This window comes from Schistocerca piceifrons, chromosome 7 (assembly GCF_021461385.2).
Source record: "Schistocerca piceifrons isolate TAMUIC-IGC-003096 chromosome 7, iqSchPice1.1, whole genome shotgun sequence".
Classification (NCBI taxonomy): domain Eukaryota; kingdom Metazoa; phylum Arthropoda; class Insecta; order Orthoptera; family Acrididae; genus Schistocerca; species Schistocerca piceifrons.
Genome location: NC_060144.1, coordinates 81,959,288 through 81,978,282, shown reverse-complemented (window position 1 = coordinate 81,978,282; position 18,995 = coordinate 81,959,288). Strand labels below are relative to the sequence as shown.

The window sequence follows — 18,995 nt, the reverse complement described above, 5'->3', positions numbered from 1 at the left end:
TGAGCATAAAACTGTGATTGGCTCCTTCTATTCACCACCAGACTCACCTCTTATGTAACTCTAAACTTTAGAGAAAAATCTTAGTTTACTTGTATATAAATTCCACAATCAATCTTAATTATTTTACCGTCAGTTGGGAAAAATACAGTTTTGTTAGTGGTGGGTGTGACAAGATATCCTGTGTAACATTACTGAATTCATAGAACAGATGGTCCAGAACCCCACTCATGGTGGAAATACATTAGATATAATGGTAACAAATAGACCTAACCTGTTTGAGGATGCCCTATTAAAAATGGTATCAGTAACCATGAGGCAGTTGTGGACTGATGATTGCCAAAGTGCAAAGGCAACTAAACAGGCACAAGGATATATGTATATGTTCAGTAAACTAGTTAAAAGAGCAGTATAATGCCATGTCTCAATGAGAAACTAGAAGCTTCTAGCACAGGAAAGGAGCATTTAGAAGAGCTGTGGCTCAAGTTTAAAAGAATAGTAGGCCATGCACTGGATAGCTATATACCCAGTACAGCAGTTCATTATAGGAGGAAACTTCTATGATATACAGCATCTGTAAAGAAACTTTTAAAGAAACAGAGATTACTGCATAATAGATGTAAAACAAATCACAGGGCTATAGATGGTGAGATGCTGAATAAAACACATTTTGCTGTTAAAAGAGACTTATGTGAAGCCTTCATTGACTACCACAACAGATTTTTGTCAAATGATCTTTGTCAAAACCTAAATAAATTCTGGTCATACGTAAAAACTGTTGGTGATGTCAAAATTAGTGTCGAATCACACACAGATAAGGAAAGAACTCAAGTAGAGGAGTGCAAATCAAAAGTAGACATGTTTAACTCCATTTTCAAATGTTCCTCTATGAAGGAAAACCCAAGAGGTTGCCCCAATTCAATCCTCATTCCACACATAATATGAGTGAAATAATTGTCATTGGTGTTGAGAAACAGCTGAAATCATTAAAATCAAACAAATCTCTAGGGCCTGATGGAGTTACTGTCAGGTTCTCAACAGATTTTGGAGCTGAGTTGGCATCTCCTTTAAATATAATCTATTGCAGATCCCTCAAACAAAAAGCCATTGCCAGTATTTGGAAGAAAGCACAAGATGGCTGAAGTGATCCAGAAACCTATGGTTCAGTATCCTTGGTGTCAATTTGACGTGGAATCATAAAACACATTCTGAGCTTGAACATGATTAGGTATCTCAAACAGAAAACAACCTCCATGCTCACCAGCATGGATTTTGAAAACATTAGTCATGTGAAACCAAACATGCAGTATTCTCAAATGATAAACTGGAAGCTTTGGATCAAGGCAGTCAGGTAGGTGCAGTATTTTTGATTTCCAAAACACATTTGAATCAAATCATCATATCTATGCTTATTATCAAAAGTATGATCGTATGGGGCATCTAGCAAAATTTGTGAATGCATTGAGAAGTTTTGGTTGGGAGAACACAGAAAGTTATCTATGACTGAAGGTCATTGGCATATGTAGAACTAACTTTGGGGTACTGCAGGGAAGAATTGGGATCCTTGTTGTTTATGTTGTATATTAATGACCTTGCAGACAAAATTAATAGTAACCTCAGACTCTTTGATGATGATACAGTTATGTATAATGAAGCACTATCTGAAAGAAGCTTCATAAATATTCAACGAAAATAATCAATTATTGACAATAAAATATAAATGGATAGATAAAAAATCTATTCATCACCAAGCTGTGGTAGGAGAACACACACATGAAAAGGTTTAACTTTTACAAGCTTGCAGAGCCAGTGGCTCCCTCTTCTGGCAGGAGAGTAGAAGGGGAAGGAAGAGGACTGAAGGAACAGCCTGGAGATGTTTAGGGAAAGGGGTACAGTTCAAAAAAGTTCCCCAGAACCCCGGATCAGGGGAGGCTTACCAGATGGATGAGAATGAAAGACATTGATGGGTACTGCATCGGACGAGATTTGAAAACCTGAGAGCTTAAAGGCTGAAGACAGGGTAATATGCAAGACAGAGACTAATACTAAAACATTGTGTATGAGTTAAGAAGAGTGAAAAGCTAAGTGCATTGTATGTAGCATAGGTGGGAGGGGGGACAGCAAGAACTAGACAAGTCAGAAAATGAAAGATGTAGAAAACTAAAATGGAGTGAAGAAAGAAGTAGTTAATGTGAAGAAATGCTGAGACAGAAGGAATTAAAGAAAATTAAGACCAGATGGCTGGCGAGAACAAAGGGCATGGTGTAGTACCAGTTCCCACCTGTGGAGTTCTGAGAAACTGGTGTCTGTAGGAAGGATCCAGATGGTACATGTTGTGAAACAAGCACCAAGGCCATGATTGTCTTGTTGTACAGCTTGCTCTGTAACAGGATATTGTGTGTTGCTGGTATACACCATCTGCCTATGCCCATTCACCTTGACTGATACGCTATATAAAAGGCAGAACGGTGTTTACATAACAGCTTGTATTTGACGTGTCTTATCAGAGGTGGCTCTCCCTTTGATAGTGTATGTTTTGCCAGCTACAGGACTGGAATAGGTGGTGGTAGAAGGGTTCGTAGGTCAACTCTTGCAGCAGGAATAGTCACAGAGGTAGGAGCAATAGGGTAGAGAGATGGATGCAGAAAGAGCATAGGATCTGACAAGGATATCGCACAGATTGGGAGAGCGACAGAAAGATATTCTGGATGTGGTGGGAAAAACCTCAGGCAAAATGCATCTCATTTCAGGGCATGATTTTAATAAGTCGTGGCCTTGTCGAAGTAACTGATTAATACATTTAAGACCAGGATAATACAGGTGACAAGTGGTGTGCTCTGAAGTTGTTTTTTTGGAGGGGTCAGCAGTACCAGGATTTGTAGTGATGGCCTGGGAATCTGCTTTTGAACTAGGCTGTTGGGACAATTACATTCAGTGAAGGCTGAGATGAGAGTGGTGGTGTATTGCTATAAAGAGTCTGCATCCAAACAAATATGTTTGCCTTGAATGCTGTACGGAAGGGAACATTTGACATGGAAAGAATGGCAACTGTCAAAATGTAGATACTGTTCTTTGTTAGTAGGCTTAATGTGGATAGAAGTGCGTAGCTTGGCTTCCTTGAAGATGATATTAACATCAAGGAAAGTGAAATGGGATTAGGAATAGGACCATGTGGAGTTTAATTGGGAGAAGATATTTAAAGATTTCAGGAATTTTAACTGGTCAGCCTCACCATGAATACATGTAACAAAGATGTCATCAATGTATCTAAACCAAACCAGGGACTGAAGGCTAATGGATCCTAGGGAACACCCTTCCAAGTGGCCCATGAAAAGATTGGCATAGGAAGGAGCCATCCTACTTCTCATGGCTGTACCCCTGATCTGTTTGTATGTTTACCCCTGAAAGTTAACTGTTGCTAAGTATAAAGTTGATTAAGATGAGCAAGAAGGATGTCATAGGCTTGGAATCAGGTGGGCACTGACTGAGGAAATGTTCAGCCACAGACAATGTCCATGGGGGATTTTGGTATCGAGGGAGATCACATCTGTGGTGACAAGCAAGGTGAGTGGTGGGAGTGGAACATGCATGAATTTCAGATAATCTAGGAAATAGTTTGTATCTTTAATATAGGAGGGAAATCTATTTACTATGGGTTGCAGGTGTTGCTCAACTAAGACAGATATACATTCGGTGGGTGCTTTGAAGTCAGCAACTATAGGACAGTTAGGATGATTGGGTTTGTGGATCTTAGGAAGAAGGTTAAAGGTGGGGGTGCATGCTTTGAGTGGGACCAGAAGTTCTATGGACTGAGGTGTAAGCCCTAGTGAGGGGCCTGAAGTTTTTGGACGGGACTGCAGGTCAGTTTGAATCACAGGGATAGGGTTTTGATGGCGGATGCTGTATGTTGAGGTGTCAGACAGCTGGGTAGACCTTCACTAACATACTCCGGTTGGTCAAGTAACACAGTGGTAGATCCCTTGTCTGTTGGAAGAATAATGATTGAGTCATCAGCTTTCTGGGAACATAGAGTCCGGCGTACTGCAGACGACAGATTAGGTCATGTTGTAGGGACTTGAGGAATGGTTGTAAAGCAATGCTTCATATGAGGAATTCTTGGAAGGCTTGGAAGGGATGATTTTGGGGTAGCGGTGGTGGATCAAGTTGGGATCTTGGTTCATACTGTTCAAGGCAGGGTTCAATGTCAAGTTTACTGATGTAAAGGTTTTGAGATTGGGTTGCAAAGTGATATTTTCAGTTGACATTGCATAGAAAAAGCAGCAGCAGCATTAACTACAGTTTTAGGGCTGAAAGTGAGGCCCTCGGATAATACAGACAATTCAGTAGGGGAGAGTGCTTTAGACAAGAGGCTGAAAACTCTTTACTGTTGTGAATGGTGCTCATAATTATGAGTTATTACTTGTGACCCCTCCAAAAAACAACTTCACAGCACACCACTTGTCAACCAATATTATCCTGGTCTTGAATGTATTAATCAGCTAGCTTGACAAGGTCATGACTTCCTAAAACCATGCTCTGAAATGAGATCCATTCTGTCTGAAATTTTTTCCACCATACCCATGATACGATTTTGTTGCCCTTCCAATCTGTGCAGTATCATTGTTAGACCCTATGTTCCTTCTGCACTCTTTTTCCTACCCTATGGCTCCTACCCCTTTGACCACCCCTGCTGAAAGACTTGCCCTATGCACACTAATACCACTGTCTATTCCAGCCCTGTAACTGAAAAACATACACTATCAAAGGGAGAGCCACCTCTAAAATGACACATCATATACCAGCTGTTATGTAATCACTGCTGAGCCATTCACATCAGCTTGACTGCCACCCAGTTATCAGTCAGGATGAATGGGCATAGGCAGATGGTGTGTATCAGCAACACACAATATCCTGTTACAGAGCATGCTGTACAACATGACAGTCATGACCTTGGTGCTTGTTTCACCACACATTCCATCTGGATTCTTCCCACAAACACCAGTTTCTCAGAACTCCACAGGTGGGAACTGGTACTACACCATGCCCTTTGTTCTTGCCAGCCACCTGGCCTTAATTTACTTTAGTTCCTTCTGTCTCAGCATTTCTTCATGGTAACTACTCTTTTCTTCACTCCATTTTAATTTTCTACTTCTTTCATTTTCTGACCTGTCTAGTTCTTGCTGCCTCCCCTCCTACCTATGTTACATACAGTGCACTTAGCTTTTCACACTTATTAGTCTCTGTCTTACACATTATCCCATCTTCCCCCTTTAAGCTCTCAGGTTTTCAAATCTCATCTGGTGCAGTCTGCAACAAGCAGTCTTTTGTTCTCATCCCATCTGGTAAGTCTCCCCTGACCTGGGGTTCTGGGTGACTTTTCTGAACTGTACCCCTTTCTCTAAACCTCTCCAGTCCTCTTCGTTCAGTCCTCTTCCTTCCCCTTCAACTCTCCTGCCAGAAAAAGGAGCCACTGGCTGTGCAAACTTGTAAAAGTTAAATCTTTTTGTGCGTGTGTTCCTCAACCACCACTTAGTGATCAGATTTTTTATCTATCCATTTAGATTTTACATAAATATTCAGTCAGATCTTGAAAAGATTTCAAAATGGTTCAAAGATTGGCAACTTGCTTTAAATATTCAGAAACGTAAGATTGTACACTTCACAAAACAAAAAATGTAGTATCGTATGACTATAATATCAGTGAGTCACAATTGGAATCAGTTATTTCATAAGATACCTAGGTCTAGCTCTTTGTGTCTGCAGCTAATGGTCTAGGGGCTAGCATTGCTGCCTCTGGGTCGTGGGGTCCAGGGGTCGATTTTTGGCCAGGTTTGGGATTTTCTCTGCCTGGGGACTGGGTGTTTGTGTTGTCCTCATCATTTCATCATCATCATTTATTTGCGAGAGTGACTAGATTGGAGTGTGAAAAGAAAATGGACTGTGTAAAAATTGGGACTTTGCACTGGTGCTGATGACCACACAGTTGAGCACCCCACAAAACAAACATCATCATCATCTAACTCTTTGTAAGGATAAGAAATGTAGTGATCACATAAACTTAGTGTTGGATAAGGCAGACTTCAGTTTACTGGTAGAATACCAGAGAAATGCAACCAGTGTTCAAAGATTTGTTACAAATTACTCTTGTGACCTATCTGAGAATATTATGGAAGTGTGTGGGACCCATACCAAGGAGGACTAACAGAGAATATTGAACTTATACAGAGATGGATAGGACAAATGGTCACAGGTTTGTTTGACCTATGGGAGAGGGTCACAGAGGTTCTGAAGAAACTGAACTGTCAGACTCTTGAGCATAGATGTAAACTATCCCGAGAAAGCCTGTGCATGAAGTTTCAGGAATGGCCTTAAATGATGACTCTAGGCATATGCAACAACCCCTCATGTGTTGCTCATGATGAAAAGATTAGATTAATTATAGTATGTGTAGAGGCCTTTAAACAGTAATTCTTCCTGCTCTCTGTATGTGAATGGAACGGAAAAAAATCTAATATCTGACATAGTGGGACATACCTTTGTCATGCACTTCACAGTGGTTTACAGAATATAGATGTAAATGTAAATAGGGTATTCATCCTACAAAGGCAATAAAGATTGTGTGCAAGCTTATTGATACTGAGTCTTGCAGTGGGATGTTCAGATGCAAGAATTTATGAACACTGCCATAAATATGTGTTTATAAAATTGTTCAACTAATTTTAGAATATAAGCAGTACTAGAGTCTAAAAACAGATGTGCATATCTATAATCCAAGGATATTCTGTGATTATCATCCGAAAAGGTGTGGCAAGAAGGTGCAGACACAAACTCGTATTACATGAGGATCAAATCTTTAAAAAAATTTCCAAAGAATTTAAACAACTCATGTGGACTCTACTTTGAGATGGCATTGAAGAGTTTCATGTGAATAAAAGTTTTTTATAGTATTAAGGAATTCTTTTCAGAGGAATGGAAGAGTTTATTTGTTCCAACAGTATTTGTAATTACCAGTAATCAAGATATAATATAATTTTTTGTTGTTTCTAATTGTTCCCACAAAATTATGACAGGAAATGTATAACATGTCCACAAGACTTCCCTTCCCATCCCGTGCAGCAAGAATCCCCTGATCCACAGTTCTGGGTGACTTTTCCAAAATCTAACCCTTTTCCTACACCTCTCCAGACCTTTTCCTTCACCCCTCTTCCTTCCCTTTCAACCCTTCTGCCTGAAGAAGGAGCCACTGGCTCTGAAAGCTTGCCAATTACAACCGTCCTTTATGTATGTGATCTGTCACTGCTTGGTGAGTAGATGTTTTATCTATCCAGTTAAATTACTTTGTCAATAATTGATTGTTTCCATGTTATACAAGAATTTACATTGTTGTTTATATTACTATCCATTTAATTTAGGGGTGAATGATGGTCGTAAATTGTCTGTTCCCACCTACACCTTCTGTACTATCCCATGGACTATTAAGCAACAGTGCTGTGATTACATATTGCTTCTGTCTTATGGAAGTCAACTTATAACCAAAAAATTATGTTGTTATTAATTTTTTATTTACTTTCCACTACCAAGAGTTTAAAATACACTGCTAAACAAAACTTTGGAATACTTACATAAAATGCAGTCTAAGATACTAGAGGTCTCATTGCCCTAAGCAGCTCATGGATTATGCAGTTAGAGCCCATATACTGGATGGCATTTATTACTGGGATGCCCTGTGGGCCTTCTTCAGTCATGTAAAAACTGCTGCCACAATGGTACATGATGAGCAGTCCAGTTTCAACAACAGCTTCATTTGGTTTGTGTTCAGCACTGCAGTAACATGCCACATAGAGGCATACAACACTTTGATAGAGTGTGGATAGAGACTTTACTGTCAGCAAGTCATACACAGCAGTATGTTGCCAATCAATTATATGTCACTCAAAGTGATGTGTCTGAGATGGTTAGGAAATATAGAGAGACAGCAAATGTGAAAGATAGACCTCGTAGTTGTCATCTCGTATGACAACAACAATGCAGAATCGTGTCCTCCAAGTTGGCTCGCAGGCGCCCAACATCGGCTGCCAGAAATGTTGGAAATGGCTTCTTCCAGGGAACAGGAATTCATATCTCAGTCCAAACAGTGCATAGAACATTGCATCAGCATGATCATTCCAGAAGGTGAATGACAAGGTTAGCATTGAACCAACAGAACTGACACAATCGAAGGACCTAGGGTCTTGCACATCAACTTTGGACCATTGCAGAATGGAGTAATGTTATGTTTTGTGATGAGACAGGATTGGTATGCGACTGGACACTAGAAGTTTTATTGTTTCGAGAAGTGCTATACAACAGCAGAAACATTCAGGAAATCCGTCTGTTTGCAGGTGGAAATCTAATGTTGTGGTCGGTAATAATGATAGGATGGTGGACCCCTCTAATTCCTATCTACAGCAATTTGACTGGTCCTTGATACTTCCAAGAGATCCTACAAATGATCGTAAGACCCTACAGATGGGAAGTCAGTGACAGCTTCATCCTAGTTGATGATAATGCGAGACCGCACCATACTCTAGCAGTGCCTTGGTTACTTCAAAGATGCAATGTCAACCAAATGCATTGGCCAATACAGTCTCCAGATGCAAATGCAATTGAGCATGCATGGGGGTTGAAGGTGGCCATTGCACAGCATCCGAATCCACCTGACAATCTTCAGGATCTCATTGAAGCTGCCACTGGGACCTCATACCCCAAGATAAACTTGATGCTCTTGTCCAGAGCATACCTCACACAGTGGAAGAACTCGTCTGTATGTCAGGAGGCCATAAACTCTACGAAAGACTGTTAATAATCATCACTGCTTTTGCTTCCAAGGTGTACACTTAGGAGAGAGCCTGCTTTGTTTTGCAGTGATTTTTGTAACCAACAAAAGTTTTTCTTGTCTTTGGAAGGAATTATGTTTATTTTGTTAATAAGGTATTGTACAAACCTCAATGGGAGTACTATAAGAATTCATTGTATTAAATTCTATGATATTCCAAACTTTTGTTGGGGTGTGAAATTAAATTTTTGCCAGTTAATATATGTTATGGTCCCTTTCATCTCTTGTGTACTGTCTGTTATCTTGCTAAAATGTTTTTAATCGTCAGATATTTAGTAGAATAATGGTGTGTTCAGCAAAGATCAATAAGAATAAAATAAAATGAGTTCTCATTATGTGCCATATTTGATAACATTTATGAACATATTTGTACTTATATATCTTTAGAATCATATGCTTCTGGGTTTTGGTATTGATAGTAATGTTAAAAGTTAATGAACATATTATTTGCAGACAGAAGAGAAAATTTTAGTTAATATTCACATGAACTGAAATAATATTTGTTTCTGAAATTTGCAGGTAAGGGCCATTGATATCCCTCAAACTTTCCAGGGGTCAGCAACGGCATTTCGTGATGACATAGCAGTACTGACAGTGGACTTCCCATTTCAGCTAACAGAGATGATTAGTCCTGTGTGTGTGGACTGGGATGATGTTTACGGTGTTGGACCAGGTGATAAGGGACATGTACGTTGAATCTAGTAAGAAAACAACTGGTAATGTCTTACTATAAATTGCATATTGTTCAGTCATCAGACAGAAAAATAAAGAATTTGCCATGTATTTATTGTTACCTCATGGCATTATCATTTTATTTGGCTGGCATAACAGCACAGATTATTAGTAGATGTATAACAGTATCTTGTAAATAGTCTTCATGGGCTTGCTGCTGGATAACATTGTGCAAATTCCACAATATTTCCTTGGAGCAACTGCCCGTTTCGGTGCTAGAGAAGGGTCTGCATTTTGCACCTACACCAGAGACCATTCCCATCTGAAATGTGATTATTGGAATAGAGCAGGCTGTTTCGAAACTTCCTAAGGATGCTGACATAGAGATAAGGCGTGACACATGCCGCATCTTGACTCAAGCTTCATCTAAGAGCTCCAACTTTAACATCACCTCAGCTGAAAGAAATGTTCTACGAGAATTGAGAGAAGACCAAGACACCATCATCTTAACTGCTGACAAAGGAAATGCTACTGTATTTCTCTCACACACAGAATATAACAGCAAGATATACAAACTGCTCAACAATCCTGCATATAGTAAATTAAAAAGTGATCTGATGGGTAGGATCCATAGAAAAACTGTGGAACTCATCAGGAATAGCTCAATTCCACGAAAGTCACTAAGGGCTTGCATCAACAGGCTGCGCTTCCACCTAGACACTATGGCCTACCCAAGAGCCATAATACCTCTACATCCCATTGTAAGTAACATAGGAGCACCTACTTATTTTGTTGCCAAATACCTGACAACACTATTGGGACCTCTCAAAGACAAGTGCGACATCACATTCGAAACTCTGAAGATTTCATAGGTTACCTGAAAACTCTTAGATTGCGATCATCAGATCTGTTAGTAAGTTTCAATGTTGTGTCTTTATTTACAAAGGTGCCCTTGCAGGACTCTTTGGAGCTCATTAGCAACAAGTTTGAGGAGGACATTGTAGCATTATTTAAGCACGTGCTTACTTCAACATGCTTCTTATTTCATGACCAATATTTTTAACAAGTGGACGATGTCGCCATGGAAAGCCCTCTGTCTCCTGAGCTGGCCAATTATTTTATGGAGGACTTTGAAGAAAAATCACTGCAGCCAGCCACTCTCAAACCCTCTTGTTTTCTGCGGTATGTGGATGATACATTTGCGGTGTGGCCACATGGACTTGATACTCTACCTATGTTTCTTCAGCATCTGAATTCACTCCATACAAATATAAACTTCACAATGGAAGTTGAAAAAGATGGTACTTTACCTTTTCTTGATGTCTTGGTATGAAGGAAAGCAGATGGAACCTTGGGACACAGCGTCTTTTGCAAGCCAATGCATTCAGATCTATATCTGCAGGCCACAAGCTGCCATAATCCTGCACAATGCAGCAGTGCATTATGTACGTTAGTTCTTAGAGCACATGTGGTATCTGACCCTGAGAGACTGTCAAGTGAAATACAACATTTGAAGACAGTGTTCCGACAAAACAGTTATTCTGAGAGACAGATAGGTAATGCATTCAGGCCCAGACGAATTCAATCTATGGAGCAGAATGAAAATACGAAGACACCCACCACTTTTGCCTTTTTGCCATATTTTGGTGTCATATCATCCAGAATTGGAAGAGTTCTTGGAAGATATGGAATTAAGTGTGTATTTCAACAATCTGAAAAACTGAGAAACCTGTTAGTTCAGTTAAGGATGACATTGGCCCGAGGAAATGTGTTGTGTACAAGATTCCTTGTCAGTGTGGAGCAGTGTTTATAGGCCACACATGTTGCACAGTACAAGAACACTGCAATGAACATCAGCATCATAAACGCCTTCGTCAACCGGAAAAGTTGGCAATTGCAGAACACTGCCTGAATACAGGACATCGTATGATTTATGAAAAGATGGAAGTTTTATCACCGACATCACCTTTCTGGGATTGCATCATTAAGAAAGCAATACATACACATACAGCTGATAATCTCATCAACAAGGATACGTCATTTCAAATGAGCGCAGCCTGGAACCCTGCATTGGCTGCTATTAAATCATGACACGAAAATCAAGATTCTTTGATAACAGGCCCGTCATAACACTGGCCTAGTATGGTTGTTGCTGAGTAACATCTGGTGGCACTGTTGACAAATGCAGCATACAGCGCACATGCAGGAGAGCTACTCTGTGATTTTTGACAGAGGGAGTTTGAGAATGGCAAATCATTGCACATGGGTAATTTCTGCGGCTGCGCATTCTTCACACACATTTTCTAGAAACGTGGCATCGATGTGTGGATACCATCAGTTGTGCCTAGCCACCAGCAAGGTTGAAGTACCTGAAGATGTTGAACAGTTGCTCTGAGGAAATATTGTGGAATTTGCATAATATGATCGGCAGCAAACCTATGAAGACTATTTACGATACATCCACCGGGAGAGCTTGAAGAGTCACAACAGTATCTTGTTTATGGGAACTTGGCAGCATGCCTTTGCAATACTTCTGTATTAATGAGACATGCAGAAAAGTTGGCAAACAAATCACACCTATCAAAGTAAATCAAATTAACTACTGTGCAACATAAAAAAGGAAGCATAATAAGAAGTTATGTTGATAACTGGGGAAAATCCAACAATGCAAAATCTGGGATGAAATAATAGTGTCGATATTATGATAGGCTGCTACTCTCCATGTACAGGAGGTTCTGAACAGGACAAAGGCTCATTCAATAGTAGAATTTAGGTATTGGACAAAGTCCTTCATTAGGCAGGCAGACACTCTCTCTCTCTCTCTCTCTCTCTCTCTCTCTCTCTCTCTCTCTCACATTCACTCACACACACACACACACACACTCACACACACACACACACACACACACACACACACATATATATATATATATATATATATATATATAATCCACATTCACACAAACACACATGACCACTGTCATCTGGAGGAGCCACTGCCCTGCTAGGGCAAGTAGCGATCTCAGTTGGGATGGGTAGTGGAGGTACAGAACATGCATGGCCAGAGGTAGCAGTGGTGGCAGTGTACGGGTGGGGGACATCCTGTAGTGCTGCCTGTGGTTGCATACAGGGCTGCAGGGATATTGTGGGGAAAGGATGGAGGACTGGAAAGACAGCAGTGAAGAGGATAGGCAGCAAAGGTTGATGGCCAGGCGGCTTATGGAAATGAGAGGTATATCACAGGGAGAGTGCACATCCATGTGGTTCAAAAGGGCTCTTGTCAGTGTGGAAAATCCAGATGACATGGCAGGTAGCTCAGTCACTAATATTGAGCACACCCTGCCATGTAGCTTGATTGACAATTTGGTGGTCTAGTGGTGGCCTGGTCTGGTAGTAGTGGGATATGTGTGGGATGCATCCAGGTCTTTCTCAGGGATATGAGCCTTGGAGCAGGAGGCTGGCAGTGGGAATGCAATAAGGACAGACAAGGTTATTGCAAACATTGGGTTGCCCATGGAATTCCAATGTGGAAGCTGTGGAGGAGATTTTTTTCTGATGTCAAGGCACAGTGGTAGATAGTTGAAATCCTGGTGGGGAATGTGATGCAGTTGCTCCAGTCCTAAGTGGTAGTGAGTCATGAGGGTGCACTCCTTTGTGGCTGATTAATTAGTAATGAGGGATGATACAAACTTGGTAGATCTGTTTCTATACCAGATGGGGAGGGTAACATCAGTCTGTGAAGGCTCCAGTGAGATCCTCTGCATATTTTGAAATGGACTGCTTATCAGTGCAGATGCAACAATTGTGGATGACTAGGCTGCATGGAAGGTACATCTTGGTGTAGAATGGGTAACAGCTGTTGAAACGGCAGTATTCCCAGTGCTGGTTGGTAAGGACTCCTCTAGATGGCCCATGAATAGGTTGCCATGGAATAGTGCCATGTGGGTACCAATGCCTGTATGTTGGATTTGTGTGTAAATGCTACTGTCAAAAGAGAAGTAATTGTGGATGAGTATATAGCTGATCATGGTGAGCAGGACCAGGAAGGAGGTTGTGAGCTTGGAGTCAGTCAGATGTTGGCAAACTTAGTACTCAAGGGCACCAAGACCATGGACCTACTTTCAGACATATTACATCTGCCACATTATCTAAAATTTCCTCCCCAATCCTACAGAAGCCAGAGCCTAAATAGACCTGTAATGCAGTTATGAACCTGCCCTCCAAAAGCCGCGCAGCCCTGAAAAGTATCAGTCCTTTCCAAATGCCTCGTATTTTGCCCCACTTCCAAACTGAGTCATGCTGAGCTTTTTAAAGACCTTCTCTATACCTCCCAGTCCTTACAGTGAAAACACTTTTCCTCCACTAACCCTACCAGTCATACTTGACCTATAACCAATACTGAATGCTACCCTTACTCATTATACTCCTCCATCTGTCTGTGATACAACCTCCCCCCCCCCCCCCCCCCCCTGCCAAAATCATCCTGTGATAAGTTTCTATAAATTCCTAACCTCAAACCTTGCCGCACCATAATGACCCAAACCCCTCAACATGGAAACTAACTTCACACCTGTAGAAGGAACTGCAATCCACCACCTAAAAATTGGTCCTGACTTCATAATCTTATCTATTGATAAAGGCTCCACCACTGTTGTTTATGAACCAGGAGATGGCTTCCACCTGCTATTACCCATATCTGCCTCCAGTCACTTCCACAGTCACCCGATGCCAGAAGTGCAGCATGAACTTCATTTCCTCTTCAGATCCTTAGGTCCATCCAAGAACCCATTACCCGAGTCTCTGCCCCCTTCTCACTCCCACCAATTCCTTGATTCTTCCCTTTTAAATGCTTCCTAAAATGTATGACCCAATTACACATGGTGCCCCCACTGTGCCTGGATACTGCAGCCCCACAGAGATGATCTCTACTATTTTGGACCAACATCTTCAGCCTATTACTCGAAACGTGGTCTCCTATATAAAAGACTCTAACATTTTCCTCTGCCCACTCTCAACAGTTTGTGCCCCTTTACCATCTGGTACCCTGCTCATTGCTATCCCCAGTGCCCATGGCCTTGTTGCCATTGAGAAGCTGATTGATTCCAAACTAACTACCTCATTTCTGATCACTGTGATGAACCACATCCTCACTAATATTGCATAGGAAACACTTTTCTAATATTCTGCAGAATTATATTTTTTAGCCATGAACCACCAGTCAGCTTCTTAGGCCATGGTTTGGTGGCAACTGAATGCCAGCAACACAGATAAAATGATGAACAACTTACACAGGTATTACTCGTAATGAAGATGGAAAAGTAAGAAAGATAGTTACATGTGGGAGTTTACAAAGGAAAGCATTACAGGTTTATGTTATGAAGAAGTAATTATACTTAACTAAAACTGAAAAATAATTTTTTTATGTGGACATCATTCATTATATTTAACAATAGATGAAAAATAAAGATGAGTGTATAATTGTAATCTAATATTTGTATAACTACACTTAACAGGGGAAAAGGATTTAATACAAAGCTGGCATTCTCTGTTGTGTATTTACCAATTTCAAGTATTTCCAGTAGTGTCTACTTTCTCCTGTTTTTAACAGTATGTAAAACTCCACAATCCAAGATGGCTATTCGTTCACACACACAACCAGATAGACACCCAAGCACACTGTAGCCCTGCCGCAGCAACATTGATTATTAGCGATCAGTTGTGTGGGGTTAAGGATATGGGGAGCGTGTGGGGAACGATGCATGAAGCTAGGAGGGCATAGCAGGATAGTGTGAGGCAGGAGTGAGAAAGACAGATAACTGGGCAGCTTCACAACAAGACGAGAAGGGTCCTGAGGGCATACAAGGAATAGAGAGAGAGAGAGAGAGAGAGAGAGAGAGAGAGAGAGAGAGAGTGAGAGAGACTGCACGAGGGGGAGGGAGTGGGGGCTGTAGGAAGACTGGTGGGAGAAGGTAATACATAATCCACATAGGACAGGAGCTGTATTTATAGAAGAAAGAAGGAAAAAATAAGGTGAGGCAATGGAAAACAGCTTAGCACAGGTTTTGAACACGGGGCATGGAAGACCACAGGATATGGGGAGAGACAATTCCCACCTACATAGTTTAGAGAAACTTGTGCCGCAACGGAGTATCCAAGTTGCTCGCATAGTGCAGCAGCTGTTAATGTCCTTAATGTTGTGGTGCACAGCATGTTTAGCAACTGGACGGTCAAGTTTTCAGTTTGACACAGTTTGGTAGTGGCCATTTATGCTAGTAGACAGTTGGTTACCTTTTATGCCCACACAGAGTACTGCACAGTAATTGCAGGAATAAGTTATATAACATGGTGTTGCCTTTTATTGTGTAGGAAATGCTTTTGACTGGAATGTAATGGTAGTAGTAGTAGTAGTAGTAGTAGTAGTAGTGGTAGCAGTAGTAGTGGCAGCAGCAGTAAGTGGTGGTGGGTGGGTGGGTAGGTGTGACAGATAGGTCTTGCACCTATGTTGACCACCAAGGGAATGATCCATGGGGTGCAGGATTGGTGTAGGGATAGACGAAGATATTCAGTACGTTAGGTTGGCAGTGGCACACTACTTTGAGTGATGTAGGCAGAATTATCAATAGGGTATTCCTCAGCTGAGGGTGGGATGAGAGATAGTTGAAGCTGTGGTGAAGGATATGGTTGAGCTTTTCACCTCTGGGTAATCAGAGGAGTGCTGGTTGGGGATGGTTAACAGGACTGTTAAGTCATAAGAGGAGAGACCCTGGAGATCAGTCATTAAAGGCTTAGGTAATGTAATTGGTATATTTTGACAACTCCTACTTTCCACTGCGTATGTGGCTTCCATGAGTGAGTGTCAGTGAGGAAGAAACTTTTTTAATTGGAACTTGTAACAGCTGTCCTAGTGGAGATACTGTTGGTGGTTGGTGTACTTGATGTGAACACATGTATTTATGGTACCATCTGAGAGACAAAGATCAACATCAAGGAAGGTGGCTTGTTTAGTTTAGAAGGATCAAGTCAAGTGGATTTCGGAGTAGCTGTTCATGTTATGGAGAAAAGAGCCAAGATTATCTTTGTCATGAATCCACATCATGAAAATATCAATGAACCTGGATCACACAAGGGTTTTAGGTGTTGACTGGATAAGAAGGATACCTTTCTGGAAGTCCCTGTTTTTAGCTGTCTTTCCTTCCATCGAATTGGCTTAACGTGCAGTCATTTTTAACCCCTTTCTTATCTTCGTGTTCTGACCGTAGTTGTTTTTGCGCCCTAAAACAAACCAGATGGGATTAAAGAAAGATAGTGAAACAATTCAGAAGTGTGCTGCTAGTTCTGTTACCAGCAGGTTCGATCATCATGCAAGTGATATGAAGATGCTTTGTGAATTCAAATGGGAATCCCTGGAGGGAAGACTATGTTCTGTTCATGAGACATTGTTGAAGAAATTTAGAGAACTTGCATTTGCATCTGACTGCAGAATGATTCTACTGCTGCCACTATACATTTGGCATAATAAGGGCCATGAAGACAAAATAATAGAAATTAGGGTATATGCAGGGGCATATAGGCAGTCCTTTTTCCCTTGATCAATTTACAAGTGGAATAGGAAAGGAAAGGTAATGACAGATGTATATGTAGATTTACTGTTGAAATATCCTGTCCACATTCCCCCAGAACCTCAGCAGCTTCTCCTCTATGTGGTGCATCATCTGATTCTCCTCAATCCTACAAGGTAGCTTCCTTGATGTGAACTTCCAACTCCCGATGGGTGCATAAGTACCTCTATCCGCAACAGAACCAGCAACCACTGACAATGTCTCCATTGTGACAGCTGCCACCTGTTCCATGCCAAGATGTCCTGTGCATACAACCTAGCCACTCATGGTTCTTGAATCTGCAGTGAAAAGCAGTGAATCTCAAAGTTTTCCAAGGGTCTCCCATGGCAAAATTACCCCTCCCACCTTTTCCAAAAACAGACATCCTGTGCCTTGTCTCCCCAGTTACTTACCATGCCCCACATACCCGCTGTCTGGCCACAAAAGCCCCTCTCGTACCAAGGAGTGGAACAGCTGAATCACATTCTTTGCCATGGTTTTGACTACTTCTCCTCCAGCCCTGATAGATGAGAACTATCTTCCTCACTATCCTCTCTAACCCTCTCACAGCTTCCAATCCAGCTTATCTGATATTCCTGTCCATCTCTACTGCAACCCCATTCCCAACCCCTTGCCTCATTGCCACTCCCGAAGATTGGCTAAAATTTACAGACGTGCAAAATATGGCATGGACTTCAATGTGAGATGCCTTTAATAGGTTCCACAATGAAACGTCTCGAAATTTGGTAGAAAATCTGAAGAAATTCTGGTTGAATGTAAAGTACACAAGCGGCAAGACGCAGTCAATACCTTCGCTGCGCAGTGTCAATGGTACTGTTACCGACGACTTTGCCACTAGAGCGGAGTTATTGAACGCAGTTTTCAGAAATTCCTTCACCAGGGAAGATGAATGGAATATACCAGAATTTGAAACACGAACAGCTGCTAGCATGAGTTTCTTAGAAGTACATACCTTAGGGGTTGAGAAGCAACTCAAATCGCTTGATACGGGCAAGTCTTCAGGTCCAGATTGTATACCGATTAGGTTCCTTTCAGATTACGCTGATACAATAGCTACCTACTTAGCAATCATATACCACTGCTTGCTCACCGATAGATCTGTACCTACAGATTGGAAATTTGCGCTGGTCGCACCAGTGTTTAAGAAGGGTAGTGGGAGTAATCCATCAAACTACAGACCTATATCATTGACGTCAGTTTGCAGTAGGGTTTTGGAGCATATACTGTATTCAGACATTATGAATCACCTCGAAGGAAACGATCTATTGATACGTAATCAGCATGGTTTCAGAAAACATTGTTCTTGTGCAATGCAGATACCTCTTTATACGCACAAAGTAATGGCCGCTGTCGACAGGGGATCTCAAGTTAATTCCGTATTTCTAGATTTCCGGAAAGCTTTTGACACCATTCCTTAAAAGCAACTTCTAATCAAGCTGCGGGCCTATGGGGTATCGTCTCAGTTGTGCGACTGGATTCGTGATTTCCTGTCAGGAAGGTTGCAGTTCATAGTAATAGATGGCAAATCATCAAGTAAAACTGAAATGATATCAGGTGTTCCCCTGGGAAGCGTCCTGGGACCTCTGCTGTTCCTGATCTATATAAATGACCCGGGTGACAATCTGAGCAGTTCTCTTAGGTTGTTCGCAGATGATGCTGTAATTTACCATCTAGTAAGGTCATCCGAAGACCAGTATCAGTTGCAAAGCGAATTAGGAAAGATTGCTGTATGGTGTGGCAGGTGGCAGTTGACGCTAAATAACGTAAAGTGTGAGGTGATCCACATGAGTTCCAAAAGAAATCCGTTGGAATTCGATTACTCGATAAATAGT

The 18,995-nt window shown here is 41.3% G+C and overlaps 1 protein-coding gene across 1 annotated transcript in view; it reads left to right on the top strand.

The window, feature by feature from the left end:
- Window positions 1-18,995, top strand: part of LOC124805138 (modular serine protease-like) — a 224,167-nt gene that overhangs the window by 182,659 nt on the left and 22,513 nt on the right. The window contains exon 8 of the mRNA XM_047265601.1: window positions 9,392-9,559. Within this exon, the coding sequence (XP_047121557.1) occupies window positions 9,392-9,559 (168 nt within the window). The remainder of the gene's footprint in view (window positions 1-9,391; window positions 9,560-18,995) is intronic.